Source organism: Leptodactylus fuscus, chromosome 2 (genome assembly GCF_031893055.1).
Source record: "Leptodactylus fuscus isolate aLepFus1 chromosome 2, aLepFus1.hap2, whole genome shotgun sequence".
Lineage (NCBI taxonomy): Eukaryota > Metazoa > Chordata > Amphibia > Anura > Leptodactylidae > Leptodactylus > Leptodactylus fuscus.
Genome location: NC_134266.1, coordinates 33,284,691 through 33,303,755, shown reverse-complemented (window position 1 = coordinate 33,303,755; position 19,065 = coordinate 33,284,691). Strand labels below are relative to the sequence as shown.

At 42.9% G+C, this 19,065-nt stretch overlaps 1 protein-coding gene across 2 annotated transcripts in view; it reads right to left on the bottom strand.

The window, feature by feature from the left end:
* Positions 1-327: 327 nt before the first annotated feature.
* ARL6 (ARF like GTPase 6) overlaps positions 328-19,065 on the bottom strand; it is a 49,887-nt gene continuing 31,149 nt past the window's right edge. The window contains exons 6-9 of one of the 2 annotated variants that reach the window (XM_075263565.1): positions 13,792-13,921; positions 8,947-9,002; positions 8,835-8,847; positions 328-1,576 (exon numbers count right to left, since the gene is read on the bottom strand). In XM_075263565.1, coding sequence (XP_075119666.1) covers positions 1,543-1,576; positions 8,835-8,847; positions 8,947-9,002; positions 13,792-13,921 — 233 coding nt within the window. In that variant the 3' untranslated portion in view covers positions 328-1,542. The remainder of the gene's footprint in view (positions 1,577-8,834; positions 8,848-8,946; positions 9,003-13,791; positions 13,922-19,065) is intronic. The other variant, XM_075263566.1, reaches the window with a different exon arrangement.

Genomic DNA, 19,065 nt, shown 5'->3' with positions numbered 1-19,065 from the left:
GTGGAAATCCCAAGGGTTGGAACAGAATGAGGAGTTTGCGGTGGAAGTCTGCCTCCAATTCCTCCTCCATGTCTGCTGTGTGAATATACCCTTAGACTTTATGGTTTAGTGAAGAAAACAATTTATCAGAAAAACTGAGCTTTATCCCCTATAAATAAAGATATTCTATAAAAATGATCAGCCTATAAATGACAGGTAGACATTCCAGAAAAAATAGAACAAAATTCAGCCATAGACACGTTTAAATAGGTTTATTTTCTTAGTCACATTCAAATTATAACTAAATATACATATACACAGATGTAGCAGAGTTATAAAGGACCTTTCACCACCTCCAACAAGTCCAACCCTTTACATCATTTAATAGGCTGCATCAAACAGGAGCAGACAAGGGGTAGGATTCTGAGCTCTGTAATTGGGGCTCTGAGCCACGCCCCCCCCCGCCTGACATTACATAGACCATCAGGCACCAAAACTACCTGCACTTGTCGCTCAGGAACGGTGGGGGCTAGAGAGAAAATTCCAACTGTGCTGGAATCAGTGAAGCGGCGCCTATTACCAGATGCCAAGAACTTTAATAGGTGGAGGAGATGAAAGGTCTGCTATAACCTGAAATACTACAATAGGATAAACTGCTGCCTTGTGATATTTTGTTACAAAAACCAAAGAAACATCACTGGCAAAATGTTTTTGTTTTTTTTTTTATTGAATTTTTGTTGTCTTCTTTGATATCACACGGCAGCTGTTTAACCAATTGCAGAAGTTCGTATTAACCCTGCTACACCTATACATATAAAACCATTGTCCGGGAGACTCCAGAAAAAAGGAGTGACATCCCTGTAGGTGAGGCCTGGAAGAGTAGGCAAATCTTGCGGGCCCCAAAAGAATTTGTAGTCGTGTCATAGGGGGAACCCAGAATATTAGAGCTGAGCGAGTACTGTTGGGATCAGCCGATCCGAACAGCACGCTCGCATAGAAATGAATGGACGTAGCCGGCACGCGGGAGGTTAAGCGGCCGGCCGCCGTCAAAGCGGAAGTACCAGGTGCATCCATTCATTTCTATGGAGCGTGCTGTTCGGATCGGCTAATCCGAACAGTACTCGCTCATCTCTACAGAATATGCCTGTCTCCCAGGAACGCCAGGAGAAATGTTGGCAGGTATGATATATAGGTCTTCATCCATCTGTGATATTGCTCATGTCATTTAAGTTCTAACATACAAAATCTAATTTTGGTATAATACACGTGAAATAAAATCAAAAGGTGAATAAATTAATAAGTTAACATGTAGCCCCCATACATTGTATTTACAAACTGGACACGTGAACTTCACCATTTTAACAAGATACATAAAAAGTTGTAGAGATTATATATCCGTACTATTCTGTAGGTCCTGTAGTAACATTGCACTATTTTTGCTTTAAAAAACCTGAGGTGCTAGAGAAGATAGAGAACATGGGTGGGCAGCAATCCATCTGGTAGACTACAGGGACGGAGAGCACTTCTTTTGGTCCATGTGTGCAGACGGTGGGCCAAATCCTCTCATCTTCTTAGGTTTTCATTGCTTGTATTTGATCTGTTAAAGGTTAAAAGCAGAACAAATTATACATGGAATAAGGTTGGCTTGTGTGCCCTACAACAGTCACTTAAAGGGATTCTACCATTAAACTACTTTTTTTTTTTTCTAATTACCACGTCAGAATAGCCTCAAGAAAGGCTATTCGTCTCCTACCTTTAGACGTGGTCTCCACCGCGCCGTTCCGTAGAAATACCTGTTTTAACCGGTATGCAAATGAGCTCTCCGCAGCAATGAGGGCGGGCCCCAGCGCTGAAAGGCCGATGAGCGCGTCCCCATTGCTGCCCGAGAGCTCTTTCCTGTGCCGCCTCCTTCTTCTGCAGCAACTCCGCCTCTTCTGGCTTCTCTTGCTCTTGTAGTTCTATACAGGAGCATAGAGAGGCCACCCCAAAATGGCCACCGGCTCCTGTATTGAACTGCAAGAGCGGCTACCCCAAATTTTTTGGGTAGTCTCTCTTGCAGTTCAATAAAGGAGCCGGCCGACGGCCATTTTGGGGTAGCCGCTCTTGCAGTTCAATACAGGAGCTGGCCGGTGGCCATTTTGGGGTGGCCTCTCTATGCTCCTGTATTGAACTACAAGAGCAAGAGAAGCCAGAAGAGGCGGAGTTGCTGCTGAAGAAGGAGGCGGCGCAGGAAAGAGCTCTGGGCAGCAATGGGGACGCGCTCATCGGTGTTTCAGCGCTGGGGCCCGCCCTCATTGCTGCGGAGAGCTCATTTGCATACCGGTTAAAACCGGTATTTCTACGGAACGGCGCGGCGGAGACCACGTCTAAAGGTAGGAGACGAATAGCCTTTCTTAAGGCTATTCCGATGTGGTAATTAGAAAAAAAAGTAGTTTAATGGTAGAGTCCCTTTAAATATGGCAATATTCTCCTTGAGCAATCCTCTTGTTGGAATAGGTCATATATCGATTAAAAATCCCCCAGCAATGGTCCTGAGGTCCTTCAAAAGCTACTGGTTGGGGGGGCAGGTAATCCAAAGTGATAACCAAAATTAAATTACATCTCATCCTCAAAAAAAAAAAGCCCTTAGAGGACTTCATCTAGGCAATAGGGTTATTAAAAGAAAGATGAAGAAGTGAGTTGATTTCCGAATATGGACACACAGATGAGATGGTTGGCAATGTTGGACATGTAGATGGGGGTATTATAAGATAGATATGTAGATGACGGGTTGGCCCATGGAGCCAAAGATGTTGTCAAAGCTGGACATGTAGCGGAGTGGTTTCTCAAAAATAGACAAGTGAAGATTGAAGAGCTGTCAAAGCTAAACAAGACAAGGGGGTTGCCAAAAATGGACATGTTATTGGTAGATATGAAGATAATGGGTTTGCCAACGGTGGACAAAGAAACAAGGATGTTGCCAAGGCTGGACACACAGGTGAGATGGTTGTCAAAGGTGGACATACAGATGGGAGGGTTGTCAAATCTATTTGTGAAAGATGGACATGTAGATGGCAGGGGATAAGGTTGGACATGCAATATGACCATACATGACCTAATGTTATAGCCTGATCCAACCTGAGAAGCTATTTATTGGCAGAGGAATAAATCTCCATTAAGACTGTAAAAAGGACATTTTGCTCTCTGTAGGATCCATGTTAAAAATATGTTTTGATGGCCTGTAGGTGAGCTATGCCTGTATTAAAGATCATTCAGTAGCAAATCTGACTCATTGCTGGTCCTGAATGTCCACACTACCATTACTGTATTAAATAATACCAATGTAAAATCTTCTTGATATCACCAAATTGATATTTCTGAGAATGCTGTATATGAAGCATGGGTATTATGGGATAAGGGGGCATTAGTATACTGCTACATATCCTCCTGTTATACTATATTACCTATTCTACGTGTCCAAGCAGAATGCGGCACATTTAGGTAGGATGAATCAGCAGGGGTAGATGGATTTATATCATCTCTGTATCGATAACATTAATACAAAACCAAATCCTTTTAATTATTTTATTGGACTTCAGACATTTACAAGAGCCATTTTATAGCTCTTCAGATCATGGACGCACATAAACCTGGATGTCGTGAACCTCATAAAAGAGCAATGGGGCTGTAATGTCTGGACACTGTAGATGGATCATTAAAGAGCTGATGTCCAGTAAAACGCCATCATGATGCGGAGTCTGCTATAGCCTGAAGAATGGAGTTATTAAATGTCCAAGGTAGTGATATAGATAACAGATACATCCTACTCATGACCTATAAAAGGTTTATACTGTAGGAAGTGTGGCGCCATCTGACGTCTCTTAATTGCTATATGTGGACCAGCCTGACAATACAAGATGGTGAAAGGTGCAAAACACCTAATATATTAAAGTTTTGGAATGTGGTCAAAGGCAGATGTGTACATGAAGGGAGTAATCAAGGGTGGACATGTACCGGAGGGGAGATGTCAAGGGTGGACATGTACCTGAGGGGAGATGTCAAGGGTGGACATGTACCTGAGGGGAGATGTCACGGGTGGACAGGTACATGAGGGAAAATGTCAAGGGTGGACATGTACCTGAGGGGAGATGTCAAGGGTGGACATGTACATGAGGGGAGATGTCAAAGGAAGACATGTACATGAGGGGGGATGTCAAGGGCGGACATGTACATGAGGGGAGTTTTGAAAGCCTAAGAAGTATATGAGGGGAGATGTCAAAGGCAGACATGTGCACCTTTGACATCTCCTCTCATGTACATGTCTTCATTTGACAACTCCGCATGTACATGTAGATGATGGGGATAGTCAAGGATAGACATGTAGATGACAGTTCCGCTACACTCATCACACAACGGTTGATGGTGACTGATATAAGGACTCGCTGTAATGATTAAGATTCAATCTAAAGCACTTAGGCTCTATAAGGTTTCTCAGTCAACCCCTCCACAACATCATCACAGGGTGATAAGAACTATCATGGCAGCCAGGAGAGTAACAAAGGCCACAAAGCCTGCATTGGCCTCTAGTGCCTCTTCACGACCTGATAGGTTGTCTTTGGGTGAGAATACTTTGGCATACTGGTATCAAAAGATCACAAAATATTATTAAGTCCCATAGTAATTTATCACAATCACAATAATAAGGTGAAATAAAACTTCAGGTTTGGGTTTTAGACTTTGGTTTAGTTGAAATGTATGGTGAATGCAAGAAGTCCTATGTAATCCAAAATGATGCCTAAGAAAACTACATCTCATTCTGAAAAAAACAAGCTCTTATATGACTCTTATAAAAAAAAAGTTTGAGTTATGAATCAAAATGAAAAGTGTTAAAGTTTTATTATTGTGTCAAAGATGTAAAACAAAACCGTGTACATATCTATGTTACCATATTTCTTCTGAGCCATAGAATAAATGTCACCTTATATACGCCACATGGTGAATGGCAGAACATTTACAACATGAAAAAGTGGTGGAAATGCTGTTATTTCCCTCATTTTCCCCAAAAGTGTTAATAAAAATTAAGCAACATGTTTCATTTAACTCCAAAAATGGAGGCATTGAAAAATAAAACTCCTCTTGCAAGAAACAAGCCCCCATAGACACATTGAAAGAAAAATTCAAAATTTATGATTCTGAGAACGTGACGATGGACAAAACAAAAGAAAAAACAATGTTTGGTTCAAAAGGTCAAACTTTTCCTGGTCCTAAGGGGTTAACTTTCCCCCTTCAAATCAGCAGGACCTGTATACAGTATATATTATACATATAGTACTGCGTGCAGGGGATGCAATGTAAAGAATATGGGTATTCCCTGTACCGAGGATCTGAGGAGTCTGGAAAGGAATACGACGTTACAATAACAACATTCCTTGGCTCCGGCTGAAGGACTTAATTGTGACAAAAATGTCCGGCCCGTCAGATGTAACGGCAACACTCTGGAATCGCGTTAGGATTTATGGAAACACTTTAACATGGCTGATAGACCAACACAGAGCTGCCAGCGAGGAACACGCCACTCATCTGCCACATCCTACAGTACAGAGAGGACCCAGCGAGTACTATGGAGAGGATAGGGTTAAACGCAAGCAATCCAGCTGTAATGTGGAACTAACCAAACCTGTAGGCAATGTTCACGATGGTATCGGAGGTCACTGTAAGGGTGATTGCAGAATAGTTTTATTATCTGGATGTACCGGTCTTGACCCTTTGTTTGCAGAATTTACTTTCCTTGGTTGCTTTGGGTAAGTCCTCTCCTTCTCTCCTGCACTTGTTTGGATGCATTAGCAGCTTTACATGGTTTGTTTGGGTAAGTTCACACAGGGTTTTTTGGACCGGATTTTGATGCGGAGGCTGCCTCAAAATATGGCCCAAAAACCGTCCACGCGCAACTGGATGCCGGAGCAGAGCATACAGTGCACCAGCATCCAGTCGTGGCATTCTGCTCTGGATTAGGCCCAAATGAATGGACCTAGTCGGGAAGGAGTGTCGTGCTGCGGATTCTGCCACGGAATCCACGGCAAGAAAGGGCAGCTTGCTTCTTTTTTCCACAAGCGCAAAAAAAACGTGAAGTCAATGGGAGGCGTTTTTTGGAGCCGGATTCTGAGGATTCAAAATCCGGCCCAAAAAACCCAGTGTGAACTTACTCTTTGATGTACGCAGAGACTGTAGGGCACAATGACTTTCTGTGTGACCCTTGGCAGAAAGAGTAATGATTTTGCAGTAATTAAAAATGGCCACTCAGGAACAGATTGACATAGTTATATATGGGGGAGGGGGGCTAATACTGCTCTCTTAGTACCCCCGTACACTGTATACTGCCACCTTAGTGCCTCCACACACAGCATACTGCTACCATACACTGTATACTGCCACCTTCATACCGCTACACCCAGCATATTGCCACCTTCATACCTCTACACGTAGCATATTGCCCCCTTCATACCTCTACACCCAGCATATTACCCCCTTCGTGCCTCCATATACATCATACTGGTGCCCTGGTACTTCCATAATGGTGTGGCTTCAGGTGCTGCTTCATGTCAAGTCCAGGCCGCTGACAGCCTCAGGACAATATTACAATACCCTTAAGAATTGTCTGAATTGTGTCACATCCCCTTTGAAGTCTGTATGAGAACACTCACAATGCTGGATCCATTTCTGAAAAAACTGCATCAAAAACTGTCATTGCAACTTCTATAAGGGTTGTCTGAATGGTGAACAAACCTACAATGTGCTCCAGAGTGACATTCATTGTCATTACTTTCCAGAACCAGGAAGATCAGGATGGACGCTGCTATCAGTTTTACATCACTGATAACATAAATAAATACTCTGAAATAAAAGTCCTGGCCCCTTCAACTTATAGCAACATAGGGTGAAGATATGGCAAGCAGCAGTTTGGTATGTATAATACATATGAGGCTCAGCATTATACGACCACGCTATATATATATAGCATTACATATAGAGAGAACCAGTGAGGGCTGCACAGGATGGTTAAGAACAGTAAATCAACTCTGACATCTAGTGGTCATTGTCTGCGTTGCTAAAATAATAGCCTACCAAAAAAAATAAATAACAAAAATACAGTCCAGGAATGGAGACAAATGGTTAAAAGTGATGGCTTTTCAATGTATCCCAGATATTGAGATTGTACTTTTTGTTCCATTAAATTTATGCAATTTATACAGAATCCCTCCATAAATCTCATAATGATAAAACATCTCAGTTTCTACATGTAAACTAGATAAATGGGTAAAAGAGGGGGGTTTTTTTGTGTTTTTTTTTATACTAATGATCTATTCACAGGATAGGCCATCAATATCTGATATGTGGGGGGACGACACCCGGACCCTGCACAGATCAGCCAGATGCCGCTACCAGTCGGGACGCATACAGCACCGCTACTATTCAAGTAACAGGGCAGGCACAGCAGCCCCATCCACTGCATAGTGGTGGTCCTGGGGAATTGCAGCACCGCTCCTATTACTGTATCTGATCTGTGGGGGTCCAACACCTGGACTCTGCATGGGTCCCCTGTTCTAACAGCCTATATCTCCTGAAGACTGATGAAACAGCAGAGAGCAACGCAGACTCCGACACAGATGTAAACCCAGCCTTAGAATTATGGGGAACAGGGAGAGATACTAAATGAATGGAGACTCAAAGACCTGTCATACAGGCTCGACAAGTCCCCAACTTCATTGCTACTGGATAAGATGAATCTATAAAAGGTACAGATTACGTTAGACCCCATTAATATTATATTGGGTGGAAATCATGGAATAGAAGGTAAGTAAGTAGCTGCAGCTATAAAAGCATTACAATGGCTAGAAGAGATATTTGTATTAATTGGGAAACAAATATTCCTCAGAGATTTGACACTTGAAGAAATGAAAGATATCTGAGATGGGTCAGACCTACCATATGTGCCACTTGTACAACTGCACAGGATCACGGTGGGTAAAGGGGTATTTCAGTCAGAGCGACATATAAGGGGGTGATATGGTGTGCTATTAGGGCGCCGTGTTTTTTTACGGTGCGCGATTACGCCGCCTAAACGCTGCGTTAGCGCAGCGTAATCGCGCACCGTAAACAAAGCGACGTACACGCGCCGTAAATGCGCCACAATGCGCGGCGCGTTTACTCCGTGTGAACGAGCCCTTAAAGACCAAGGGGTCCATGTACTGTTCTGGCACATCGGCCCTCCATTGTCTATTCCTGCATTCATGCTGTCACATCGTTCTTGGTCTCCGGCAGTATTACAAGTGACAAGCTCATGAGTACAGTCTGCGGAGTGACAGCGCGGCTCCGCCAATAGAACCGCCAGCGGCTTCAAGCTGAAGACTGGGAATTACTGGCAAGACGTGAGAGGGAATAATTTATGTGTAATTCTTATTGGGAGGCTTCATTTAAGCAGTGGAAATGTAAATGGAGCCGACCTGCTGCTGCTCCTCGTAAATAGGTGTAAAAGTATACTTGACTGTGAAACCCCCCCCCCCACAAAAAAGGAGAGTAAATGTGTGTATACTCTAATATATACATCTATATCTATCTATACACACTCAAATTTTTAATATATATATTTTATATAAATAAATAAATATATATCTCTATTTATATTTATATTGCCATAGCAGGCTGATATGACACAAGCCACAATACAAAAACATCTTTTTAAAGGAAGACACAAAATAGTGTTAGGAATACAGATATTATATACTATAATGAGATGTCATGGCCGTTGCAGAAATATACAAGAAAGATGGCGGTAAAAATTAAAAAAAAATAAGCAAATGAAATGCAGATGTACTTACTGTGTGATTTGGTCTGATAGCAGGAGAAGTGGAAATAATAATATGAAAGGATGGCAGGCATAAATAAAGGTGACAGAAACGCAGCGTGATAAGCTAATAAAACGTCACTTACCCTGCAGCCAATCCACCCCCTCCTGGAGACCCTCACCTTTCAGTCCATCACTTGCACTGGAAGACACAGAAATTACAGTTAACACGGGATTTACTGTGTAAAAATATACCATATCTGACAAGAAGCAGCAAGATATGCATTCCCATTATATATTAACATCTAATCATAGTAACCACTTAGTGACATGATGGAGATATTAGGCAACATGCATTAAAGTGTCAGGATATACTGCAAGCCGGATATGATAGAGGAGAGAAGCTGAGCTCTGTGATATATAGGGTTATATGATAGAGGAGAGAAGCTGAGCTCTGTGATATATAGGGTTATATGATAGAGGAGAGAAGCTGAGCTCTGTGATATATAGGGTTATATGATAGAGGAGAGAAGCTGAGCTCTGTGATATATAGGGTTATATGATAGAGGAGAGAAGCTGAGCTCTGTGATATATAGGGTTATATGATAGAGGAGAGAAGCTGAGCTCTGTGATATATCGGGTTATATGATAGAGGAGAGAAGCTGAGCTCTGTGATATATAGGGTTATATGATAGAGGAGAGAAGCTGAGCTCTGTGATATATAGGGTTATATGATAGGAGAGAAGCTGAGCTCTGTGATATATAGGGTTATATGATAGAGGAGAGAAGCTGAGCTCTGTGATATATAGGGTTATATGATAGAGGGGAGAAGCTGAGCTGTGTGATATATAGGGTTATATGATAGAGGAGAGAAGCTGAGCTGTATGATATATAGGGTTATATGATAGAGGAGAGAAGCTGAGCTGTGTGATATATAGGGTTATATGATAGAGGAGAGAAGCTGAGTTCTGTGATATATAGGGTTATATGATAGAGGAGAGAAGCTGAGCTCTGTGATATATCGGGTTATATGATAGAGGAGAGAAGCTGAGCTGTGTGATATATAGGGTTATATGATAGAGGAGAGAAGCTGAGCTGTGTGATATATAGGGTTATATGATAGAGGAGAGAAGCTGAGCTGTGTGATATATAGGGTTATATGATAGAGGAGAGAAGCTGAGCTGTGTGATATATATGGTTATATGATAGAAGAGAGAAGCTGAGCTCTGTGATATATAGGGTTATATGATAGAGGAGAGAAGCTGAGCTCTGTGATATATAGGGTTATATGATAGAGGAGAGAAGCTGAGCTCTGTGATATATAGGGTTATATGATAGAAGAGAGAAGCTGAGCTCTGTGATATATACGGTTATATGATAGAGGGAGAGAAGCTGAGCTCTGTGATATATACGGTTATATGATAGAGGAGAGAAGCTGAGCTCTGTGATATATAGGGTTATATGATAGAGGGAGAGAAGCTGAGCTCTGTGATATATAGGGTTATATGATAGAGGAGAGAAGCTGCGCTCTGTGATATATAGGGTTATATGATAGAGGAGAGAAGCTGAGTTCTGTGATATATAGGGTTATATGATAGAAGAGAGAAGCTGAGCTCTGTGATATATAGGGTAATATGATAGAGGAGAGAAGCTGAGCTCTGTGATATATATGGTTATATGATAGAGGAGAGAAGCTGAGCTGTGTGATATATAGGGTAATATGATAGAGGAGAGAAGCTGAGCTCTGTGATATATAGGATTATATGATAGAGGAGAGAAGCTGAGCTCTGTGATATATAGGATTATATGATAGAGGAGAGAAGCTGAGCTCTGTGATATATAAGGTTATATAATTTGAAAAAAAAAAAACAAGCAAATCCCAACAAGACTCCTAAGAAAACCAGCGAGAGTCCTGCTTTTCTGCCCATACACAGTGACAGCTCTCCTAGTCAAACACCGTTCATACATTTCTCATAGTCTATACAGACTGATCACCTGCACTTACTATTTACCACAGTTACTAGCACCGGGCAGAAGAGGTTATAGAGGGAGAGAAGTTTCTGTATCTTCTGGCTAGTACCTTGAATCTTTTGGCATCTCTGTTGTCTACAGAGCAACAACTGGGATATGTTAGGCTAATCTGTTTTTCTGCAGGACAGGAGATAAATTGAACCCCTGGGATCCTCAGCATTCAGGAGAACGGGGTCCAAATGCGCTGGTCATGGAAGGCACTTATATTTCGTTCACATACAGGAGGCATACATGAGTGATTTTCATGCCCCCGTTCTCCTGATCACTGGGGGTCCCAGCATTCGGATAGGGGATAATTATCTTTAATGACAAAACCCCTTTAACTTTCAGGCCTAGATCTATCCCAATGACTGTGTGGTGAACATAATGTTGAGCGATGCTCCGGGATACGTGTCTGCAGCAGCAATAAGTGCATTTGTACAACATAAAATCCACCTGTGTAAATAACACTACCCGAGCGCTTCATCCATCATTTCCTAAAAAACACAATTATTTCATTTCCAAAAAGTGTGCCCCGGTGTAGCATCATTTATAAAGCAGGGGTTGAATGGACACATATTGTATTCCTCTGTATCTCCCCTTCTCATTACTTCTCCACGTCCCGAGCACCAATAAAAGAGTTGGAACAATCTCGGCAAACTTTTGTTGGCCAATTATATCCTGGGGATAGACATTACTCAGGTTGTGAGACGCAAAAACGAAAATCAGAATTACTGCGGTGATTTATTGAAACGGAAGTTACGGTTACTAATATCAGATATCAAAATGAACCCTTTTGCTGCCAGGGACAAAAATGCACACCGTATCGGACATGGACAAGCCGTTGTGGTTAATCTTGGGCAAATACCCCTAAATAATAAACTCTGGTTGTAAAAGAGTCTCTGTCTGAGCCTTCCTCACCGCTAAACTACTCTGCATGTATTATCCAATAGGCCAATGAGGCTGCAAGTGTCCAGTGGGCGGGGCCTGATGGCTAGCAAATAGACTATCAACCAAGACAAAGGGGAGGAGAATATGGAGTACTTGATACCTTATTTGCGTATTGACCCAGCTCTCAATGTACAGTGCTGTGCTGTTTTATGGAAAAAGGGTAGCAAAGTAAGAATGCTTTCCGAAATAGAAGGGTTAATAGTACATTTCTGTCAGTTAACAAAATGAAGCGAATAAAGAAAAGAGAAATCTAAATCCCATCAATATTTGGTGTGACCTTTGCCCTTTGGAGGAGGGGCCCTGGAAGCGATGAGACGGCCCCTGCAGAGCCCTGATCTCATCATCGTCATCCAGTCTGTCTGGGATGACATGAAGAGACAGATGGATTGGAGCAAGCCTACATCCACAGAAGATCTGTGCTTTGTTCTCCAAGATGGCGGGAACAACCTCCTTGCCGAGTTCCCACAAGGCCAGGGCCCCACGGGCCAGAAACGCTGCAATTTGCCCGTTGCAGAAACACAGCAGGAAAAATCGCAGCATTTTACAGTAACTGCAACGCAGATGGGATTCTTGCAAATCCTATGCCCACTTTGCAGTAAAACCTGGACCACGGACACGCAGTGATTTCCAAACCCGGCGCGGTTTTAGAAATTGCAGCATGTCAATTATATCTACGGAAATGCCGGCGGCTTTCCCATAGATATAATTGTAACAGAAAGTCCGCGGAGGAAAACTCTGCAAACTTTCTGTTTAAAGAGCTGCGGGAACAACCGCAATGTGTTCCCGCCGCGGTTTTTCCCGTGGGGCCTTAGCCTAAAAGTGTACCGAGAAGAACTGATGGAAGGCAAAGAGCAAAAGGTCACACCAAATATTGATGGGATTTACAGGAGCGCAAGAGCGGAGTGTGACCCCCAGCCGGAAGAAGACGAGGTTGCTGTTGAAGATGGAGGTGTCGCTGGAGAGAGTTCTCTGGTAGCATTGGGGACGCCCCTAGTGCTGTCTGAGCGCTGGGGCCCGCGCCCAGTGCTGCGAAAGAACTCATTTGCATACCGATAAAAAACAGTATTTCTACCGAATGGCGGGCTGGAGGCAACTGATAAAGGTAGGAGACGAATAGCCTCTCTTAAGGCTATTCCGACGTGTCAGCTAGAAAAAAAAGTGTTTAAATGATAGGATCCCTTTAAGGCTATTCCGATGTGTGAATGAGAGAAAAAAATAAAAAAAAGAGTTTTAATGGTAGAATCCCTTTAACCAAATCCATGGAGACTTCATGACCAATCCATGTTTTAATGCCCCCGCATTGTACTTAGAAATTTCCAAGAGGTGGCCCCTTCATCTGAACCAGCTCCATCTCTCTGTCATAGAGCAGAGAGGAGGAGATATCCTTAGGATGGGTCATCAATATTAATATGTTCGGTGAGAGTCCAAAACATGGCAGCCATCAGTGTTGGAACTAGAATAGAAAATGGAGCCAGAAACACAACCGCAGCTCAGGTCCCATTCACTCGGAAGAATAGGTCATCAATATCTGTAGCCTGGAAAACCCCTTCAAGCATCCTAAAAGGATCCCATCTTGTGACTACAAGGGGTGTTTAGATGTACAAATTTAAAGCAAGTTTGGGGGGGATTCTGATCATATTATGCCACTGCAGTGATATTAATGGAGTCATCAATATCTGTAACCCTTTAATACCAGATACCCATCGTTCACCACCATGCAGCTTTGTAGATTTAAGGACAATATTGAGATGGGCTTTGCTAGAGGAGAGGGGACACAGTAAATAAAAGGGGTAAAGTAAAAAATACTCCATTAGTAGAACCTACCAAGGAAAGATCTACAACCCTTGCTGCAATGAGGTCTTTACCTTTATTCCTTCCCGGCCTAATAATGATGTTGAGAAAACATTCCTGCGCGGAGTTGCTGTAATGTGCAGCACGGGGACAACTGTACGGTGCTTTATAGGCACTTCTAGCAAACAAAAAACCCCCTCACCGAGCGCGCACACACTTCAGAATAATAGAACTATTACCAAATATGCCACGGCTTGTCCTTGATGTTCTCTAAACACAGCAACTGAGAGACCTTCACAGATGACAGGGAGTCTCGAAGGTCCATTTTGTTAGCGAAAAACAAAATTGGTATCCGTCTGTGCTTAATGTCTGGGGAACAGAAGAGAAAAAAAAGTGTCATTAAAAAGTAAATTAGAAGTAGGATGCAAGTTGTACAGACCGAAGAGAGCAGCAGGTGTATGCGTCACCTACATATATACTGACATATCGGCACAGGATGACGGGGATGTCTGGGGGAGGTCAATAGATCAAATTTTGGTGACTTATATAACAGTATAATCCTTCCTCCCCCAATGACTGTAATACCATTGTAGTCCAGAATATATCAGTGGTCAGGAGATGCTGATATAGGTAGTGCTGATCCCTATATTGTAGTCCAGAATGTAACAGTGGTTAGGAGATGCTGATATAGGTAGTGCTGATCCCTACGATGACCTACAGTCAGACAGACATTCGACCATTACAGAAATGTGCCTGTAGTCCTTTGTATGAAACTGGCCTAACAGTAGTTGCGGCGGGTTATCTGCTGGCTGTCCGCTGTCACATACACAATTTAACAAATCCCATCTACACACTGCTGAATAAATCCACCGAGGGTCTATTTTTATTTTCTGTGGGTCCTATGGCCCTACCATAGGAAAAAGCACGTGGCAAAAACCAAACCAATTTCAGCTGCTTTTCGCTTTTGGGCAGGCCCATATGACTTTAGCCAAAGCTGTTTATTGGGCTGATCAAATAATCGGGCGATGGATAACAGGATACTCTACATGCAATATATGGTTACATAAAGGTCCGTCAAATCAAAAGCGGTATTAAGAAAACTAGTTTTACAAAAAAAAAAAAAAAAAAAGTAAGATGGTTCAGCCAAGCCATGGGCAACCCAGGAAATATGGCCATCGTATGGACTGTGTTTCCTGGACCAAATATGGTGGACCCTTAAAGAGGACCTTTCACTACCTCCACCAATTCTAATTCTTAGCATTTATTAATAGGCATCACACCACCAATTCCAGCACATTTGGAGTTTTTTTCACTAGCCCCCACCTTCCTGAGCAACAAATGCAGTTAGTTTTGGTCCCTGATTTCCTATTTCAGCTCGGTAATGTCAGGAGGGCGGTGTGAGGCAGGGAAGCGTGATTCAGAGCTCAGAATCACACCCCTCGTCTGCTCCTGCCTGACACTGCCATCCTGACAGTACAGAGACTAAATAGTATATCAGGCACCAAAACTGCTCAGGAACGGTGGGGGCTAGAGAAAAAATTCCAACTGTGGTGGAATAAGTGGAGTAAAATCTGTTGATCATTTATTTACACATTTCCAAGAGCTACGGCAGAGGAATGGCACAATGCAGAATTCTACGAAAAGGAGCCGGCGAACTGTTATTACATGAGAAAAATAAAACTTTACTAAAACAGGCATGTCAGGAGAATGGACACTTCTTTAAGAAAATATACTTACCATATATACTCGAGTATAAGCCGACCCGAGTATAAGACAACCCCCCTAATTTTACCACAAAAAACTGGGAAAACTTATTGACTCGAGTATAAGCCTAGGGGGAAAATGCAGCAGCTACTGGAAAATTTCAAAAATTAAAATGTTTTTTGGGTGCAGTAGTTGTTGGGGAAGGGGAGGGGGTGTCTTGGTTGTCTCTCTGCCCCTTCCCTGAGCTTGAGGACTGTTTTTTCTTCCCCCACTTGGAATTCAGTCTGGCTGAATATAGGGTATCTGCAGTGCTCCTATTAACCCCTTCCTGACGGACCAGGAGCCCTGCAGATTCCCTATATTCAGTAGACCGGGCATTCTCAGACACAGGATACCTAATGTGTATGTGTGTCACAGTCATTTTCTACTTTTTATATGTATTCTAGGGAAAGGAGGGATTTACAACTTTTTTTTTTTTTTTTTTTTACTATATTATATTTTTTAAAGCTTTTTTTTGTTTTCTTTCCCACTATTTTATGGGAGATTCTATACATTACTATTGCGGCTGGTCATAGACCCCCCCCCAAAAAAAAACTAATTTTTTTTTTTTTTTTTTTTTGCTCGACTCGAATATAAGCTGAGGGGGGCTTTTTCAGCACAAAATATTTTATACATTTTTATCTTGTCCCAATTGGCTGCATCAGAATAAAGCTCCAGGGTTGGCAGTATTCAGACATACAATCCTGCGACTTGTACCAGGAACACTTCCAGGGAAAGTCACTTTACGCCGCACATATCTGACATGCTGACAGCTATAGGCGGCAGCAGAAAGTGACCGGCGCTCTAATGAGAAGGAAATGCCAAGCACAGGGGTCACTATTGCTTCTTGACAGCACAATGGCAGGAAGCAGAAGAGTATCCTTTACATTACATTACACTTTCATGTGTTCTTATTTGTTTTGTTTTTCCATAACGCTGTACAGAACCGAATATCTGCACACAGAAAGCAAAAAATATATATTTACAGACATTAGTCTAGGTTCACACAGGACAAAAATGTCAGCAAAGTGACGGACACCATAAAGGATGGATCCCCTTATAGTTACCATACCGCAAACTGATATATTGGACAGTGACTGTCAATGTCTGTAAAGCGCTGCGGAATATGATGGCGCTATACAAGTGAGCATAATAAATAAACAAACCTATACGCACATTTATAAGGAAGCTTTTGGATTCAGTTGGAACATAATATAAGTTTTATATAAAGAAATGAAAAATCATTACATGGTGAAAAATGTACCGAAGAAGTGTTGGAGGAGCCCCTTAGAAGTGTCACAATGTGTTAATAGCCACATATGGCAAGCTTGCAGAAGAATACTGACAGACAGTGTAAAAGCGGTTGCCTTAGCAATATGTGCTGCGAGTGCGCTGGTGAGCGGCGACACTGACCCCGCTCTGTAAAGAAGGCGGCGGCACAGTTACAAGCAATTAAAACTGATAAGTGAGGTCATTAATAAAAAGTAATAGAATATTATAAAGTTTTAGCAAGTTAGAAGTGACTAAGGACAATAGAAAGTGGATAGAATTAGTTAAAAAAATAAAGTAGCAGCTTATGCCCGGATCAAGTGTCGCCGAAACGTTAGAGGACCAGAACAATAGATAGGAGGGCCGCAAAAGAAAGTGGTCATGCAGACGGACATTCAACGATTTTCATGTGGACACTACGACGGAGTCTCCAACTATATTATCAACGGTTTTTGGGGAGTTTTTTTTTTTTTTATAGCTGTACGCTCCTCTGTTTTTTCATCCATCCAGTTTTGATGGAAATCTGTCAGGGCAATTTGGGACACTAAACCACTCCCAGACCCTTATGGACCGGGGGTTTAGAGTCCCAATTTGTTCTGTAATAAAGCCATCCATGCCCGTAATAAAAATAAAAAGGTTTTATATCAGGGGTCCTCAAACTACGGCCTGCAAGCCACATGCGGCCCGCCGAGGACATTTATCTGGCGCCGTCGCGTGGATTGCTCACTAAAGGGGAATCTGATTCCTAGATAGTGAGCGGATCGCTGCTTGCATCCGCGGCCTACTCTCACTGCACAGAGTGACCTCTGCCCCGGCGCAGGCGCGATGACGTCAGTCTGAAGGAGGAGGACGCGCAGCGGCTCTTCATGGGTAAGTATGATAGAGTGTGTGTGTGTGTTGTACTGAGGAGCATATAATACAGTGGGCGGTACTGAGGCACAGATAATACTGTGTGTGTGTGGAGCATATTATACTGTGGGGGGGCCTGCTGTGGAGCGTATAACACTGAGGGGGGGCGCTACTGTGGAGCATATAATTTTTTTTTTTTAAACTATATTTCGGCCCTCCAGTGGTTTGAGGGACAGTGAACTGGTCCCTGTTTGAAAAGTTTGAGGACCCCGGCTTTATATTCACGCTGCCGCTGTACTCCCTGCACCAGCGCAGTTCTTCACCTCGTCTTCAGTGCACATGACCCGTACCTCCGGCATCAGTCTAGAGAAGCCAGGTTGTGCTCCAATGAAGCACTGGACAGACGCCGGGAGCACCAGTGAGGAGCTCGATGAGGGTCATCAGGCTCATCTCTAGGTACGTAAAAAGGTTTATTGTTATTTTTGATTATTGAAGGCACAGATGGTTTTAAAACAGAGCGATTTGGAAGGACCCTAAACCCTGGTCTATAAGGACCTGTGGGTGGTTTAGTGTCCCAAATTGACCTGATAGGTTCCCTTTAAATGATAAACACTATTGTAGTCAATGGGGTCTGTCAGGCTCGGTGTGTAACCTCTATTTCAGTGGTCCACCCATATATCAGAAGACCAGAACAACAGATGGGCGACACTAATGTGAACTTAACATGGTTGTTCAGGATATTCTATTATTGCAGCAGGTGTCTCGGGTCGCTGACCGGTCCCGCAACACCCCAAGGCTTTTCCGGCAGAAGCCCCTGCCACACATGACCACATAGGCGATATCCCAGTTCCTTTCCTTAGGCCACTCATTGGCCTCAGCGGTCATGTGAAGCGGGAACTTCCGCCTGAGGCACCGCAGTGGCCTGAGACAGTAAGTTATTTTCCCCCTTCCCCGACCTCCTGCCGCAACAATAAAATATCCTGGACAATCCCTTTAATGTAAGACAGCATTATTTATTTGCCACCGTCTTGGAACGTCCAGTTTAGAAGCGACAGCACACAGGTCGCTAAACTTTGGAGTCCCTATACCCTCTGGCCATATAGGTCTATAAATAAATCCCATTTCATCTTCTACTATACAAAAGGAAGGTGGTAAGTAAAATTCTTGTCTGAGGGACGATCGCCTGAGCATTACAATGATATATAGACAAGTTTACAAGAGGCATAAAGCGAAGAACAGAAGAAGTCGTCGCCAGTTGATTCACGGCAATTTTGTAATAGCGTGTCAGGCGACCGATGTCATATAGAAAGTCTGCAATAAAAGGAACTTCTGGGATGTGAACTGAGACAAATTAGGGACAGGAAAGAACAGACACAAACCGAGGTGGTGGTGGGGGGGAAAGTGAAGAAAACGACAAACAAAATTAATTTTGAAGATAGGAAATATCAGAGCTTTGATTTTGCTGTCAGGGGAGCGGAGGGACCATGAAGGAGATTTAGACATCAAAGCGGCTGACAGAAACAATTTACTTGATGTTTCAAGTTTTCATCCACCAATAACCATTAGGAGGCTGACCTGCCGTCACCGCGCCTGGCGAGGGAGCATGCGGGGCACGGATACAGGAATGCAATGGAGGGAAAAAGGAGAACCAC